Here is an 18,071-nt window from a genome sequence, read left to right on the forward strand (position 1 = left end):
GGTCTATGGGAGAATACATTTGTCATTGATACTAAGGTTAAATCGTTATCTTCACGGTATAAAACCAAAGTGCCAGTTTAAAGACAAAAAGTGTTGATGAAAAGTATATCATCAGTACCAAACTTTTATATTGGAAATAATTTTTCTAAGTTTCTGCCTTTGTATTTTCATGGTGGTTGTTGTAGTTATGTGCCATTGAGTCATCTGCCAATCATAGCGCCCCTATACATATACACGGATTCTGAAACCGGCCCTATCCTGAGCCAATCTCAACATCTTTGATAGACCTGATCCCATTTCTGCAGGGTAATACAATTTGTTGTTTTTAAGTTTAGTTCTTCCTAATTTTTTTAAAGCATGCCAACATTTTGGTTTTTAAAATGTATTAAAATGTCTAATATTTATAAACTATTTCTTAACTTTACTAAAATATCATACAATCATACATTAATTTTTTTAGTAGGTTTCCTTAGAAAGAGTAAAATGTTTGTTTTATCTTGTGTCCTCCCTTTTGTTTTACAGTGCACCTATGATATATTTTTTAAAAATAGACATTGAACCTGAGATTTCATGAAAAAATGTCTTTCAATCCACCTGTATTTCTCAAAGAAAATGAGGAAAATAAATCAAAATTTGTGGAAATGGAAGAGTCACAAACTACTTCCATAGTTTCAGAAGATCCCCTTCAAAACTTACGCTTGGCATCTCAAGAAGTTCTTCAGAAAGCTCAGCGAAGTGGAAGATCAAAGTGTCTTAAATGTGGTGGTTCTAGAATGTTCTACTGCTATACATGTTATGTCCCTGTTGAAAATGTTCCCATTGAACAAATTCCACTTGTAAAGGTTAGTAAGAAATTTAGTTGTTTAAAAGTTGAACATCAATATTTAAAGATATGCATCCCCTGTATTAAAGTGAGTATGTGGGAGTTCATGGTAAGGGTGCAGCATAGGGCAGGGTGCAACACTGGTATTCACAGAGTCACTTTGAGTGCTAGTCAACCTGACAATATATCTACAATGTATCAACAACAACAGTATATCTATGTTAATGTAATTAATCAATCTTGTTATCCTAAGAGTCTACATGAGCAAAAAGCTCTTTTTTTTTTTTTTAAGGAGACAAAAATCAGGAGGTAAAGGAATGTTTAGAGTTCTAGAATTTCAAATAGTCTTCTTATCCTCTTTGGACAGTTTACAATCACATATGAAAAAGCTTCGTTTTTTCACAAATTGCATTTTTGGCAGAAAAGTTTGTGGGAAATCTATTAAAGGACATAGGGTTGTTAGAGAACAGGTTGATATTCGTTTTATGTATGAAAATACAGCAGCTCTACTCAAACTGGATCAGGTCAACACTTGGTATTACTCTGCAATCTGACATTATTGAAATATTTTCCTTAAATGTGCACTAGAATGTAAGCACATAATTGCATGATCGATCCATGTTTCCACCTTTGTTCAATAGTTTCAGAAGTCTCAGGATTGCTGTTGGAGAACTAAAGATATCCAGCCTGGGTCCTAAGCAGAATTCTTGAACAAAGATGTTCCATAATTGACCTGTACTTGTAGATTTTCATCCATCGTACATTCTTATTTTAATGTATAATTCTAAAAATTGGATAGAAGCATGATATACCAATATCATTCAGTTTCATATCCTTAATATTAATAATACCCTTCAAGACAGCCAGTTTAGAAAATCTTGGCTCTCCTGTCTTAGAGTTTTCAGCTCTACTCTCTAGTCATATAAGAAAGTCAGTTTTATTAGTTACAGAATTCTTTGTCATGATCTATGTTTCTTTTCCTCATTTCTACCTTCTCTGGGTTGTGATGATTTTGATCAATTGTGCATGGCCCTGGGAAGAAGGAAGGTAGTGTCAAGTGAAACTGCATGTCTTTAAGAAAGTCTGATGTAGAATTTAGCCAGAAGTATTTCAAAGAACTGATTTGAAATAATTTCTGTACTTCCTACCCAACTTGTAAAATTTGTGTAATTGGCTCTAACAAATTATCAATAGGTTTAAGCCCTTTCTTTGGAACTTGTAAGCAAAGTTTGTAAAAATGATAAAATGTGAAAAATGGTATCCCAGTTCAAAACTTTGATAGAAAAATATTTGGCATATGTATTGGTGAGCTTTAGTCTTTCTGGAGTATTTTGTTTATACTATCCTCTGCCTATTAGGTCGGTTCCAACTCTATGGCAGACAATAGCTTGCATAATAATTTTTAAAATATAGACAAAATTATCATTTAGCAGCTGTTCCTTTAAAAAATAGTTCAGGGATTACATATAATAATGGAGATGAATCTCAGAATTATGCTGAGTGAAGGAAGCCAGATGAGAAGAGTATATACACCATATAATTCCATATATATATATATATATATATATATATAAATACCATATAGAGATGTATAATCTCTCATGACAGCAAAGTAGTGATTGCCTGAAGATTTGGAACACTTGTTAATGAATGGGCAGAGAGGGAGGAGGAAGGCACAAAAGAACTTGGGTGTGTCAGACACATTCATTAGCTTATGGTATTAGGTTCAAGAGCATAGCATGCATCAAAACTTACTAGAATAGACACTGTAAAATATATGCAATTTATTGCATCAATTTTCTCTTATAGAACTGTTAAAATAGTCTTTTGCCCTACTATAAGTATCTACAATCTTGTGTTGAGGATAGGATGCAGTATCGGAGAATGAAAGAGTGCTTATTATAACAAGTCATTTGAAATTAGAAATGAAGACCTCATTTCAGGGAGGCTTTCCTACCTATAATGGGAGAGAGACTCTATTAAGAAAATGAAACCAAACAAAAGTGAAGTAATAAGTCAAAAAATACAAAAGAGTTTTGTTTTTGAACAGACGTAGGACATAATCCATAACAAATGATGAAACTTTAAAATGAAATACTAGGCAAAATGATTTTTTTTTAAAAAGTCATTTTTTTATATAAAGACTGCACCCCCTAGATTTAGTCTGTTTTTCCAGTTTTAAAAAGAATAGTTTTAGTTTTATTTGTGCTAAACACTGTAATGTTTCCATTAAAGGAAAATACCTTTGGCATTAATGGATGTACAAGAAACAGTTTTATCTTGAATTTTACATGTGAAAATTTTGTCTAACCTTTCCTCTTAAAATAGAAAAAAAAAATAACAGTTCTTCTTGGCAAAGATACTAAAATTCAAGAACTTGAATACGTATTTCTGTAATTTAAATGAAAATGGCATTGGAGCTATATGAGCAAATTCTATGTTAAATTAGTTGAAAATATATCCTATGCCTTGATTAAGGAACCCTTGTGGTATAATGTTGCAGTTAACCAGACCCTGGTAACCAGGTCAGCACCCCAAATCCACCAGCACTTCCAGTTGAAAGATGGGCACTCTCCTCCTGTAAAGATTTCTAGTCTCAAGAATCTACTCAATAGTACTGAATCTTAATTTTGGTTGCTTAGTGATAAGGGGCTGTGCTGTCAACCCTAAGGCTCACGGTTTGAAGCCACCAGCTGCTCTATGGGCATTCTCCTCTCACACAAGGTGCAGCCTTTGAAAACCTACTTGTGAATCAGTTCCAACTCAACAGTACATAACAACAACAATAATATCGAGGAAGAAACATGGATTTGCTTTGTAACTTCCAGTTTTTCTTAATACTCTATTGTAGATAACTATGAGTATCAAACCATGAAGGTATTTATAGAAAATTAATATAAGCTTACTATTTATTCTCCATTAATGCTCGTAATAATCAGATGCCTGACAGCTGAAACACTGGTCTCGCACCATTCTCATAATTGGTGCTGTATTTGAGCTATCATGTAGCCACTGTGTTCATTTATCTCAGTGAAAATTAGAATGTTTATATATATTATATTCACTTATCTCTTTTTATTTTAATTTTAGCTTCCACTGAAGATTGATATTATTAAGCATCCAAATGAAACAGATGGGAAAAGTACTGCTATACATGCAAAGCTCTTAGCACCTGAATTTGTAAATATTTATACATATCCTTGTATTCCAGAATATGAAGACCATGAAGTAAAGAATTTATTTTTTTAATAACTCTTTACATTACTGTTAAAAATGAATTTTAAATTCTCTCACCTTCCTAAACTTATTTCAATGTATTTTAATGTATTTTTCTTAAAGACCTAGTGATATCCTTAGATAGCATTAAAATATGTGTAATTTACTTTATTGATATTTCCAAGGGTCAAATGACCCTAGACTCCTTTGTACTTTTTTAGTGTGTCTTTCAGCTTTTTCTAATTTTTGTTCTGCTTTGATTTTTTTTTCATCTTCTTATATCAGGCATTTACTCTTTATTATTACCTTCTCCACTTTTAATTTCTCCTTTCTTCATACTTCTGCCTATCGAATTTGGTGAAACAGAAAAACCAGATTACAAATCTGTTAAAATTAATACAAAGAAAGACTGATAGAGAATTTTGAGGGATTGTCCAAAATGAAGAGATTTACTGCATGGCCATTGGAGCATTTCTTTTGGCTACCTAGCTGCATAGAGAGAATTTCTTCATGCATTTCTAGATTCTTATTGATTGAAATTGGCATAATAAATATTACAGTAGACCTAAAAAGAAAATCACCTAAGCATTGAATATTTTAGGTCTCTTAAGGTTTATTTATTGCTGTGACTAAGCTCTGGTGGCCTAGTAGAAATAAAGTGAGGGGTTCAAACCCATCAGCTGATCTGCAGGAGGATGGACAGTCTTCTCCCATGTGATTAACTGCCTCTGAAAACCTTCCAGAGGGTCAGCTCTGGGTCAGTTCTGACTAAACAGTACACAGCAACAACAACCTAAAAACAAAGTTAAAAACTAATATACTCATTTGATCCAGGAATAACTTGTAAAATTATACCATTCCTGTCAATTTTATCTATATGCTTATATAGAACATTTGTATTTGTAAGTATTATCCGAGTATTTTGGATCTAGGAATGTATTTGTTTCTCTCGCTGGTCAGCTGGCTACTATTATGTTGCCTAAATAGAGAGAATTCTAATGGCTTACTCCTTAGGAAGTTGTGTTGATAACTCAAAGACCAACCCTTAGGGAGTGTGACTCCACCAAAGTTCCTCAGGAGATAGATGGACAGTCTCCTCCTATGTGATTTGTAAATTAAGAAACTTGCTGGAGGGTCAGCTGTGTGTTGGTTTTGACTAAATAGAATGCAGTGCTAGACTCTAAGATAAGATGTAATATGTTTATAAATTAAAACAATGACAAAGGCCTGGACTTTGCTGAGTACAGAGAGAAATATAGTAGTATGTTATGACTGTAAACCTTTCATAACAATGAGGCTATAATGTCAAGATTTTTGTTCTTAATTTCATTTTATTATAATGTTTTTGAGGGTTTTTTAAACTAATAATAATCTTGCCTGCTAATTAGAGAAACTCTAGAACACAGAGAAACGTATAGAGGTGATTATCCATGATTCTCCCATATAATAAATATTTATTGAGTACCTGCTTTGAATCAGGAGCTGTTCAGCTAGAGGAACCTTTAATGGTCCAGACTCTCAATAAAAACACACTGAAAGAAGGTACCAAACCTTATTTGACTTTTCTTACGAGACTGTTTTAAACCGTACTCAAAGAGCAAGTAGAATTGCCTACATCTATTATCTGAGGACTTCATGTAATACCTTTCAATTACGTATGTGATAATAAATTATTAGAGAATAATAAAAGTCATTACCATATATATTTAAGAAGTACACATAATAAACATGAACGCTTATTTTTCAGATAGCCATTATATTTTTTCCCCTTAAAGTTTTATGTCAATAAGAATTTTATTTGAAAAATGGTCCTAGCACATTTTAACATAACTTTCTTTGCTTTAGGTCGCGCTTGTTTTTCCTGGCCCTAAATCTGTCTCAGTAAAAGATATTTGTTCTCATCTTCAAAAAAGGATTCAAAATAATATTAAAGGCAAAAATGAAGACCTTGACAAACCATCTGTTAAACGCAAGAAAATTGAAGGACAGGATGACTGTAATTTGAACAGTAGCCAATGGAAAGAGATAACATTGAAAAAAATTATTTTTATAGATAGTACCTGGAACCAAACAAACAAAATATTCACTGATGAGCGACTTGAAGGTAAGGAAAAAGAAAGTTTTGGCTTGCTTTTCCCCTTTGTCTATTATTTTGAAAAACTGCAAACTTACAGATAAGATTAAAAAACTTCTGGATTGAATACATGTCTATTTTCTCTTACTTTCACTTGTTGTTAACATTTTACCATGTTTGCTTTATTTCTGTTCTGTGTGTGATATATACTTTTGGTTGAAACATTTAAAACTTAAATTCCTTCACCCCTAAATGGTAAAGTACACATCACCTAATAGTAATAGAAATTTTTTGCTTAATGAAACAATATTATTAATCACAGTGAAGATACTATTATTACTTCTAAAAAAATTCCATAATTCTTTCTCATGCTCAGTCCATATTCACATTTCTCTTAAAATGCCTTTCATGCCTTTGCCCCCTCTAATGTATCATTTAAAAGCCTCTTACTATTGTTTAGTATAAGGACTGCCTTTGCTTTTCTGTTTTCAGGATTTAGCCCTCTTTTGGGGGTGGGAGAGAGAAAGCAGGTCAGTTATCTCTTTCGTCATGACTAGATTTAGATCAAATGTTTTAGACCAAGGTATTTATATATAGAGATAAACCCAGGGTAATTTGTGTCTGTTGTTTTGGTTCAATTAATGGTGTTTTTTCCCCTCAGGAAAGAGTCTGCTTAGCCTATAAATTATGTGATCATTCCATTCACAGATGAAATTACAGATTTACTACAAAAATTCAGGAGGTGTATAGTAATACAGATTGCTCATGTGATTCAAATGTCAAGTCTCCCATTATAAAAGTTTATTTTCCTCTTTATAAAGTAATCCACAGGGAGATGGTTTCAGATTGTGAAATGTTTCCCAGCACCCTTTAACCAAGTAGTTTTAGTGTTCATTGATGACCCTTGCATAAATCATTGATTACACAAAGCATTGTAAAATGGTGGTTTTTAAAGTTTATTATTTCTTCTGTGTTTGTCAGCAGGCGTTCTCATTTAAGAAAAAACTTTTCCTTTTTTACTTTCCTTTATTTTCTCTTTCATCTGAGCCCTTGCTATTTTAAGACTGTGTTTTAACTCAGTGCTTTTGTTTATCACAGTCAGTATTCTTTTTTTGAGGCTTAAATTATATCAAATTTTGCGTTTAATGTGCCATCAGGGTCTTTCTTAAGGTGACCTCATTAATCTGTTACTATAGGATGCTCTAAAATAATTTATACCTTTTTTTCTTGTCCCAGATCTGGAACAATCATTCTTCTGGGGAATTGTTACTTTTGGTGGTAAATGATATTATAGACCAAGATTCCTGGGAACTCTAAACTTCAGTTTCAGATTACATGAGTTCACACCATAGATTTGTTTTTATTGTTAGGGGAAATTATTCTTTCTGTTTCCTTATTTTAAGGGAATTCATTTTAAAAATTAGGTGGGCTGTTAGGGTGAATAAATGAATTAATTTGCAGCAGTTAATGTGCCTGACAAAGGGAGCTCTGGTGGCCTAGTGGTGAGAAGCTGTACTGCAATGCCCAAGGCACCAACAGCCGTGCTGTACAGAAGAAAGATGGGCAATGTCCTCCAGTGGCGTTAACTGCCTCTGAAAACCCCCTGGAGGGTCAGCTGTGTGTCACTTCCTGCTCTATGGTACACAACAACAACAATATGCCTGACGTATATGAACTGTTAATAGTTACTGACACAGTGACTACAGCCATGTGATTGCGAGGTGGTCACAGAATAGGACAGGGTTCAGATCTGTAATTTCTAGGCTTTTTATGAGTCATACTTGACCCAAAGGCACTTAACAGCACTGTAGTAATTGTTAATGGAGTCAGCATTCATACTGAATGGTGGTATATTTTTAATGTAGTCAAAATTAAGTATTTTTTTTTACAGTTTTGATATAGCTTACCAAGTAATCACATTTTTGTTTCATGGTGGAGTTTATAATTTTATGCATATTATCATTTGACATTGATTCACTATAATATTATAGAAGTAGGAGATCTTTTCGTCTCTGTCCTTTTTTTTTTTTATAAAAGAAATAGTTTCTTTAAAAAAGCCTTACTTGCCTCAGCAGCAAAATTTCCAACATGAAGAACAGGAGCGCATAATACCTCATTTGTTCCCTTTCACTTTACTCAGTCCTTCAGGCTTATTCTGAAGTTTTTCTAGAACATTTATATTCTTTCTGGCTCTGTGATGTACCTAATGTGTGATTAGAAAGCAAAAAAACCTATCCAGTTGTTATTCAGCAGTTGCCAGAGCAGTTTCAGTCTTGGAGAGCAATCTTCCAGGCTCGTGTTAAAAACATGTCATCTAGCAAAGAAAGCTTGAAATAGTTTTAGGAGTCTGATTTATGTTCTCTAGTCCCAAGCGAAAATGAATGACTGCTAGACTTAACAAGAATAATTGATAGAGTTTGTCCTTTACAGGAGTTCTCTGTATATGCTGGGAGAATTTCTTGGACATTCTAATTATCTGTATGATTTTCACATAAAAATGTGATAGATAAAAAATGTGGCTGTGGGGTAACAGGCAAGGTGAGGCTGTATCTGTGTATGTAGGATGTACTGCAGAGAACAAGAGCTGAAAGAGATTGTTGCTGATTTTTAAGAGAGATACAGAGCCCTATGGCCCTGCTCCTTGGAAGAGAAAGAAGGAGCATTGCCTGCCACATTGACTTGGATAGTTCAACAGCAACTTCCTCTTTGGTTTGGAGACTTTTATTTTTTTCAGAACCATTATTATAATTACCTTATATGGTAATTGAAAACACTGAAGGATAAACCTTGAAAAAACTATAAAAGGAATATTTGAGGTGCAATTCAAAATCTGCTTTCAAGAGTGTTCACATTTGTATTTCAGCCCTGTCTAAAATCAGATCTGTGCAAAGTATTTCTGTTATTCCTTCCAAAATCACAGAGGGGGAAAAAATCATATATTTCACTCTTGTGACAGATCAAATTTTCAAAAGTTTTTAAAAATGTTTTTACAATAATGAAATAAACAGTTTCTAGAGACATTTTACTCATGTCCTGTTTCAACTTCTGCCATTTCTGACTTCTTATCACACCCCCCTGGGAATAACTGGGGCTTTGAACATATAGGTCCTGTGTGTTTTTGAAATGCTGGAACACCAGTTTCTGGATGAGATAAATTACTTTCAGAAGAGAAAAGTAAAACCTACATTTGTTATCAATCATTAACTTTTGGTTTTAAGTTATTTTATCATTATATGAAATTGAGTTGATCAAATGAGCTGGAAGCCTCAGCTAAAATCTTCAAATGTTATGTATTGGAATTCTTAAGTTTCTGTTGCTATTTTAGTATGGGTGATAAGTTTGTTTTTTGTTTTTTTTGTTATTTGTTTTTTGGTTGTTGTTTTGTTTTTGTTTGTTTTTTTAATTGTGAAAAGCATCCAGGGGATAAGGGGTGGGAGCAGAAGGGTGAGGATGGGTAGGGATGAAATCACAGGGTTGCACAATTTGATGGGTGGCGGGAGTAGATGAAGGAAATGAGAAAGATCTGGTGGGGACTGGAAAAGACAGGGTAATGGTGGGCATAGTCCAATGGTGGTTAATTTTTTTTTTCTTCAAACAGATTGTCTTTTTTATTTGTGGGTTTCTTACTTGGGAATAGGGCTGCTTCATGTTGAACAGGGACATTGAGATGAAGAGGAATAGGAGCCCATTTTAACACATTACTAGTGGTCTTGAGTTGAAGCTGCATGCCTTCTTGTTCAGTTAGAAGATATTTTTCTGATATTTCCTGCCCTCTGGACTGCAGGGTGTTTGAACGGGTGAGTCCAGTGAGAGTGGCTGGCTGAACTTTGAGGCTCCATCCATCTCCGCTTCCTTAGCTGGCAGCTATATTTCCCTTTTGTCTCTGGAACTGAGCTCAGGGTTCAGATTCTGGAACAGGACTCAGTGTTCAGTTACCTATAAAAAAGGGAGAAAACCTAGAGAGAACAAACTTGTGAGTTACAAAGAAAAGGACTTTGGAGGTGTTACTTACAGGGGTAATGGAGGAGGAGATGGAGGAAAGTGGCTTAGATTAAGGTCCTCATACATACCAGGTGGCTCTCCCAAGGGTGCAGGTGGCACTCTCCAGGAGCCGGGCAGCTCTCCCCCACCAAAGCTCTTCTGAGGTCCTGACTTTGCACCCTATTGGGGAATGTGGCCAGGGACAGCACTTCTGTCGCTAGCTCCACCATCATTGCCCACTTCGTCTCCACCAAGTAGCCTAATTGTAACTTGAATTAGGTATTATTATTTTCTCCTTCCACAGATGGAAAAGGGGCTTCCAGAGTGGTAAACAGACCTGTTAAAGGTTAAAAAAGTAATAAAGGCAATAGAAAAAAGACTCAAACCAAAGTTGTCTGAAGGCAGGCCATGAGGCAGTAAGTTCCATGCAACACACAGTTCAGCCGTCTTTCATCTTCCTCTGCAAGCAACATCCTTCTGAAGATAATTTTCAAAATGCCTAGAAAAGTATACTCGGGCTATGCATGGGGGCACTTCATGCGTGGGTGCTAAGGTTTAGAACCCTTGTACCAGTGTAAAACTATTTTGCCAACTATACAAAGAAATTGCTCTAGTTATTTTACCACTGTCCAAAGGCCACACATTCATTATCTTAATAAAACCCTTGAAGATTGAGTGTCTGATTGAATCATAAAATGTCAGCATAAACCTGTAAATGAAGAATTGACATAACATTCTTGAGGATTCAAAGGAAGCCTGGGAAGGATGTGGAGAGAAGGATGATTTCTTTTATGTTTGAGAGGGAATCCAAATGAATAAAAATAGCAGGGTACTTTTAATATCTTTCCCTTTATTTTGACTGTATTGTTAACATTTTTAAAGTGACACCTCTTTGTTTCCAGTGTAAGTATTGTCTAAATGGTACTTAGTGTGTTTAAACATAAAAGTTTGAGCAAAACCAGAACCTATATCAGTTAGAAGCTTGTTAGAGCAAAGAAGCACCACTGTTTTCTGTTAAAACGAGTAAAATGTGGTAAGAAAGCACCTTGTCAAAAGCGGAAAGTTTATAAGACTGGAAAAAACAAAGCTTTCCTGTTAAGATCTGGCTCTCATAAGTTTCACACTACTACTTCATTTAGCTCTCACAAAAATTATAATAAAGATAGGTCAAGAATTAGATTCTTGAAGTTTAAAACTGTTTCTTCTCAAAAAAAAAAAAAAAAACAAAAAAAAACCTGTTTCTTCTCTATTCTCCCTGTGCTCGCTTTCTGGGACTCCTATTAGGCTTGTAATCCTATGCATGTCTTAACATCTTTTATTCCTTGTTACTCTCTGCTACATTTCTGAGGGAGAGCAAAAGATTTCATGATTTTTTTTTTAATGTAGGAGGGGATAGTAGAACATCAGTAAACTCAGAAATTCCATATCTAAATTAGTGGGCTATTTTTGATGCTCCCTTCTTTCTTTAAAATATGCTAAAAATAAGGATGGCAAAATAACTAATGTGGTTCCAAGTTTGTCTGAGGTCTCAAACCATTCTAGTTTGTAGGCTGACACCAGGGTTAAAGTTATAGTACTGTTCCGTGATCTCATGAATTGTTTTGTGAGGCTTTGGAACATAATATGATAGATAGAAGATAAAGAAACAATTCTGGGTACTCACTTCTTAGAACTATAGTCAAAACTGATCTTCTAGAAGTCAACTTTTATTAGTATTAAGGATCATTGGGCTGCCTGCCTTCTAAGTTTCATTGGGCTGCCTGCCTTCTAAGTTTCAGAATGATAAACTGGATGTAAATTTATCCAAGGCAATTTGCCCATCTAAAAATCAGAACATTTAGTCTTGTCATGGCCTAAAAGTTCAAAGATACTGCAAGACAGGGAAAGAAGTGAGCTTCTTAAATATTAACTGCTTTTCACTCCTTGCTTCATGAAACAAGAATTAAAGGTAATGTCATCTATTAAAATTTTATTTTATGGCTTATATTGTTTGTCATACTGCATTTATGAACACATCTTGTTTGGAATTGAGGTTGAAGGAGTTTCTCACCATTCTTAAAAAACTCTAAGGGTAATTAAAAGGAATATTGTGTTAAAACCTGTGGTTAATATGAAATATACTTTTCTTTTTTTCCTTCAGGATTATTACAAGTTGAGTTGAAATCGAGAAAAACTTGTTTTTGGCGCCATCAAAAAGGAAAGCCAGATACATTCCTGTCCACAATTGAAGCCATTTACTATTTTCTAGTAGACTACCATACTGATATACTGAAAGAGAAATACATGGGACAATATGATAATCTCTTATTTTTCTATTCTTTCATGCACCAGTTGATAAAAACTGCCAAATGCTCTGGAAACAAAGAAGCAAAAAAACTTATCCATTAATATTTCAAAAAATGTTTTTATGATTTTATTTTGGTAAAATTAATAAACATAGCCATGATTTCCTTTTTCTTATAAATGATCATGTATAATGTCAATAAGACCAGTTTTTCATTCCTTTTACCCATAGTATTGGCTGGAAATTTAATTTCAAAATTTATATGCACAAGCTTGTCATATCTTGTTTTCATTATAACATCCTAATAATTGATGTGTCGTGTACCACTGAGTTAGAATCCAAGCCATAGCTGGCCCTCTGGCAAGTTATCAGAGGCAGTTAATCGCACAGGAGAAGATTGTCTGTCCTTTCATGAAGCATCTGGTGGGCTCAAACTGCGTGCCTTGGAGATTGCAATGCAGCTTCTTGCCACTAGGCCACCACCTATGTAAATTATTTTCATTTTGGTAGAGGTCTTTCTTTCATGTATATTGTTATATACTGTGGCGTTAGAACCACCTCATAACTTACGCACCAGTGGGTTTTCAGAAGAAGTAAATCACACAGGAAGAAGTTGCCCTTCATTTTCCTACAGAGGAGCTGGTAGAACCATATGCTTTTGGGTTGACAGTGCAGCTCCTTACCACTAAACCACCAGAACTTGTAGATGAAAAAAAAAATTTTCAGCAAATATAAGCACTGTTAGAATTATAACTCCAGTCTCTAGAACTGTTTACATAAATCTAAATTGTCTTTGAGATAGAATAGACATATGCTACATATTACATCTGGCTGACATTTTTGAGGGAGAGCAGGAAGGTTACTACACTTAGGTGATTCTGCCATGTTGTTATGTGCTGTCAAGTTGGAACTGACTCATAGCTGGCCCTCCAGCAGGTTTTCAGAGGCAGTAAGTAGCACGGGAGGAGAAAGCCCACCCTTCTCCCATGGAGCAGCTGATGGATTCAAATCACATGCCTTTGGGATTGCAGAGCAGGTTGTTAACACTGGAAAATATGATCCAGTTAAAGAAACCAAATGCTCCCCGCTCCTGAACACAATGATTGACCCAGCAATAAGAAGCTGACCCAATAGCACCAGTGTCCTTTTTGACAGCTGAAATCAGGATGCTGTAGGAAATGGGATTCTTCAAATGACAGGATGGTGTGATTAAAAGCACAGACTCTGGAGGTAGGCTGCCTGGTTCTAAATGAGTGCTTTTCCTCTTTATCATCTAAAGAATAGTTTCTTCATGTACAAAGAATAGATAATAAAATAAGTCATAGGATGATTGTGAGGATTAATGGAAATAATATATCTGAAGGCTTTCAACAATGTTTGGCATGTGGTTAGTGCTATTTATGTGTTTTCATGCTTCCCCCCCACCCTTTTTTCCCCATTTGAATGGTAAACTAAGAATGATAAAAATCTAGAGGTGTTTGTGTTGGCATGAGTTAATTGCCTGCTTTAGAACAAAGCCAGCTAAAGAAAGCAAAAAGAGGTGATAAAAAGAGGGCAGCCCTGGTATCATCTTTTAATCACCTAGCTACTCGAGAATAGAGCCCTACTGTGATGCATAACTTCTGTTTGCTTCTCTGGATACATCATTCATTCTGCTTTCTATTCCCTGTTCAGAGAGATAGGTCCTTTACCCTCTGACTACAGGTTGGAGTTGTCAATTGGGGAACAATGACGGAGGTTGAAATCCTGTTTCTTTTCCTGCCTCTCTTCCTGTCAGGTCCCTGTGGGCTGGCTGCACCCCTCTATTGAAGGCCACCCTGTCAGGCATCTCCTCCTGAGAATATATCCCAGTTACCTTCCCCTGAATTCATGATCCTGGAGGCCTCCCACCCAAACATTACCCCACGTACTGGCCCTTGCTCCCTCCTGTCACCCTTTTACCTCAGGATGGTAATAGTTTCCAGCTGTGTTAGCTCTGAGATACTCGATACCATTTGCCCACATCTTTCTAAGTAATTTTTATTTTTCTCAAATGTCCTGGTTGAAAGTTGCCTTCAGTTCCTGGGACTCTGCTTGATAAAAATACTCATTTTGATATTAGAAATAACCACATTTTTCAAAATATATTCTCTAGGATACATAACATCTATTAGCAAACTATGAGTTTTGGGGGTAAATAGGATATATTCCTTTCTTGGAGATTCAAAAGGCACAGCGTAATAAAAAGTTTCTGAAAAGTCTTGAAATACGTAAGAATTTTTAATTTTAAGGGAATATTTCTTTAAAATGTGTCACATTTGTTAGCATTCTTCAGTGTCTGACATAGTTTGGGCATGTTGTTTGTTGTTAGTTGCCATCGAGTAGAGTATGACTCATAACAACCCTATGAACAAACAATCTGAACACTATTCTATCATATGCCATCCTCAGAATCTCTGACACAGTTCAAGCCCATTGCTGCAGTGACCATGTCAACCCACCTGTTTGAGGATCTTCCTCTCCTTTGCCTTCCCTCCACCTTTCCAAGCAATATGCCCAAAGTATGTGAGATAAATCATCTTTGCCTCCAAGGAGCACTCTGACTGTACCTTCTTTAAGACATACCTGTCTGTTCTTTTGGCAGCCCATGGTATATTTAGCATTCTTCTCAAACACCACAGTTTAAGTGTGGCATTAGTTCTTCTGTTGTCCTTATTCATTGTCTAACTCTCTGATGCAAGTGATTGAAAAGACCATAGCCTGAATCAGATGCACCTTAGTCCTAAAACTGACATCATTGCTCCTCAATAATTTGGAGAGGTCCCTGACTACAGACTTGCCCAGTGCTATACATCTGACTAGTAGTACAAGGTGCTAATAGAGGAATGTTGCTGGGAGAGGCTGTCCTTGGAAAGGGACATCTTGCTAGGAAAGGTGTAGGGTTGGTGAAAAGAAGACCATAAATTGGATGGACTGACACAGTGACTGCAGCAAAGGGCTCAAGTATGTCCCCGAGTGTGAAGATGGCACAGTACAGAACACTATTTAGATCTGTTGTTACTATGAGTTATACTCAATGGCACTGAACAACAAGGAGTACTGTGGCTACCCTTTTTCTAAGACAGACTTGTTTATTCTTTTTGACAGCTATATTGAGCATATTGAGTCAAGAGGGGTCAGGCCTGGGAAAGGACAGCATACCTGGAAAAGTAGAGGATCAAGAGAGGAAGACATTTAAGGAGATGGATTGGCATGGCTGCAACAATGTGCTTAAACAACAGGTCGTGTTGGGCAGGGTCTTGTTTAATCTTAATGAATCAGCTGACGATGACACTTAGCAGCAGCAACAAAATTGTTAGTATCCTGTGCAAATAGTGTTCCACAAGACACAATTTAAAATCATTTAGAGCAATCCTCTGACTGGACAACTGAAACCTAAAGATGCAAAGTCCATGCTATTAGAACAGAACATGTTCTAGACTTGGGATTTGGTTCTGTTACCTTTTTACTGACTGCTATTCATAAAAAGGAATGTGGATTATATAAAATTTGAACATTATTGGCCCTCATCATCTTAGCCAAATGAACTGGCTTGCCTGTTTAGAAATTATTTTACAAGAATGGAATTAAAATGGATTTCTTCATGTCTAGTACTTGGCCCTAGGAACAGAGGAAGCCTTGGTCGATTTAAACAGGGCCAAGGTTGGATTTCTCTGGGCTAAATTTGGACGTCTCTGAGCCAAATTCTATTGCCATTTAACTGGTTGTACAAACCAACTGAACAGTTAAAAATAGAAAAAAAGGAGAAGAATGAAAGAAACAGAACAATCTTATCACTCATTTGCTCATCTCAGAGCTGGCATCTGAGAAATGACCCACATAGATCATAAAATGTCTAATTTACAACTAAGGCAAGATAAAAATCTTAAGTTCTTCCCCAAAGAAGAGGATAATACCTGTTAGAACAATGAGTTGGCTGTACTTGTCTTGTTTTTCTTTAGTATGATAGACTGCAAAAATTGCCCTATTTTTGCCCTCTTTGTAGTCATGGTCCTTTTGAAGTACCCTTGCTGATTCTGGGCCAAATGCATTTCTAAAGGTCTACTGTATTTCTGTTCACTCTTTTTGCTTCTGCTGTCACCAAAAGAACATACGCTCATAGCATTGCCTGCAGGAGGATGAGACAGTCATAAAGTCTAGGATGGCTGATCCGCAATCTAGGTTTTTCAATAACCCCAACCAAAATCAACCTAGTAGAGCAGTGAGTTAACTAGCTGCCAGCAACAATGGGCTTGAAAACCTGTCAGATAAATTCCACCACCTGCTTTTAACAGATTGTTTAATGGCATTTTTTCATCTCCTTTGTTCAGAGATGTACCATGTGGTTAAGCAAAATGTGCTTGATAAGGGATTAACAGTGCCTCCTCATGACTTTTCATTAGCTAGCAATAAGCTCTTTCTGGAATTTATCCGTCTATATTTGTATTCCATCTCCGCTATCAGGGCCTCCCTTCTGCACTTTGCCTTCATGAATTGCACTTTTTATAAAGTAGGGGGATTTAATCTTTGCCTTGGACTCTTTTATAGGGAAATCATGTATACAAACCTAGGCTTGGTCAAGAAAGCAGACTCATTTCACGTATTGCATAAATAAACAGGTTGTTGTTGTTAGATGTCTTTGAGTCGAGTATGACCCATAGCGACGCTACAAACAAGAGATCAGAACCCTGTCCCTATCTTGTGCCATCCTTATACCTCCTGACACACCAAAACCCTTTGCAGCAGTAACCACGTCAATCCACCTGGTTGAGGGTCTTCCTCTCCCTCACCCAACCCTCCACCTTTCAAGCATCATGTCCCTCTCCAAGGAATAACCCCTCCTAGCAACAACCAAAGGTGAAACCTCGTCATCTTTGCCTCCAGAAAACACTCTGGCTGTATCCTTTCCAAGACATTTTTTGACAGTCTATGGGATCTTCAGTACTCTTCTCCAACACCACAGCCCAGTTCTATCATCCTTATTCATTGTCCAGTTCTCAGATGCATAGCAAGTGTTCAGAAAGGCCATGGCTTGAATCAGACACGCCTTAGTCCTCAAGCTGACAACATTACTTCTCAGTAATTTGGAAAGGTCCCTAACTGCAGACATTCCCAGTGCAATACATTTCCTGATTTGCTAACTTCTGGTACAAGGACTTACCAGAAATAAAGAAGTTAGAGTTCACCTAAGACTGAAGAAGAATGGATGCCTTTGAATTGTGGGGTGGAAGAACATTGTATATAACATGGACTACCAAAAGTGTCACCAGCGTGCCGCTTAGAGGTAAGGACGGTGCAACTTTGACTCATGTACTTTGGTCATATTGTTAGGAGGGTCCATTCCTTGTAAAATGACACCATGCTGAGAGAGGTGGAGGGTCAGATGAAAGAGAGGAAGACCTTCAGTGAGATGGAATGACAGTGACAATGGGCTCAAGTATATCAGATTATGAGAATGGCACAGATAGGGCCAGGTTCAGATCCACTGTCATTAGGATCACTGACTCATACTCAACAGTATCTGACAATAACCAAAAGAATCAGCAAGTCTGTCTTGGAAGAAATGTGGTAAGACTTCTCCATAAAGTAGATGAAAGAATAGTGAAACTTTGTCCTACATGCTCTGAAAATGTTATCAAGAGAGGCCAGTTCTTGAGAAAGGCATAATGCTTAGG

General features: G+C 36.2%; 1 protein-coding gene across 1 annotated transcript; it reads left to right on the top strand.

Moving 5' to 3' along the window:
- Positions 1-578: 578 nt before the first annotated feature.
- On the top strand, positions 579-12,482 carry DTWD1 (DTW domain containing 1). Its single transcript, XM_006895327.1, has 4 exons — positions 579-842; positions 3,914-4,051; positions 5,885-6,143; positions 12,235-12,482. The coding sequence occupies exons 1-4, from the start codon at positions 579-581 to the stop codon at positions 12,480-12,482; spliced, it is 909 nt and encodes a 302-aa protein (XP_006895389.1).
- Positions 12,483-18,071: the final 5,589 nt, after the last annotated feature.

Source organism: Elephantulus edwardii, unplaced genomic scaffold (genome assembly GCF_000299155.1).
Source record: "Elephantulus edwardii isolate Elephantulus edwardi_28Jun2011 unplaced genomic scaffold, EleEdw1.0 scaffold00164, whole genome shotgun sequence".
Taxonomy (NCBI): domain Eukaryota; kingdom Metazoa; phylum Chordata; class Mammalia; order Macroscelidea; family Macroscelididae; genus Elephantulus; species Elephantulus edwardii.

Bases quoted from the DNA above. Each gene is read 5' to 3' on its own strand.
- DTWD1 (XM_006895327.1), top strand. From the start codon at position 579: ATGTCTTTCAATCCACCTGTATTTCTCAAAGAAAATGAGGAAAATAAA. The intron at 4,052-5,884 runs GTAAAGAATTTA...TCTTTGCTTTAG, and splicing joins CAGAATATGAAGACCATGAA to GTCGCGCTTGTTTTTCCTGG. The intron at 6,144-12,234 runs GTAAGGAAAAAG...TTTTTCCTTCAG, and splicing joins CACTGATGAGCGACTTGAAG to GATTATTACAAGTTGAGTTG.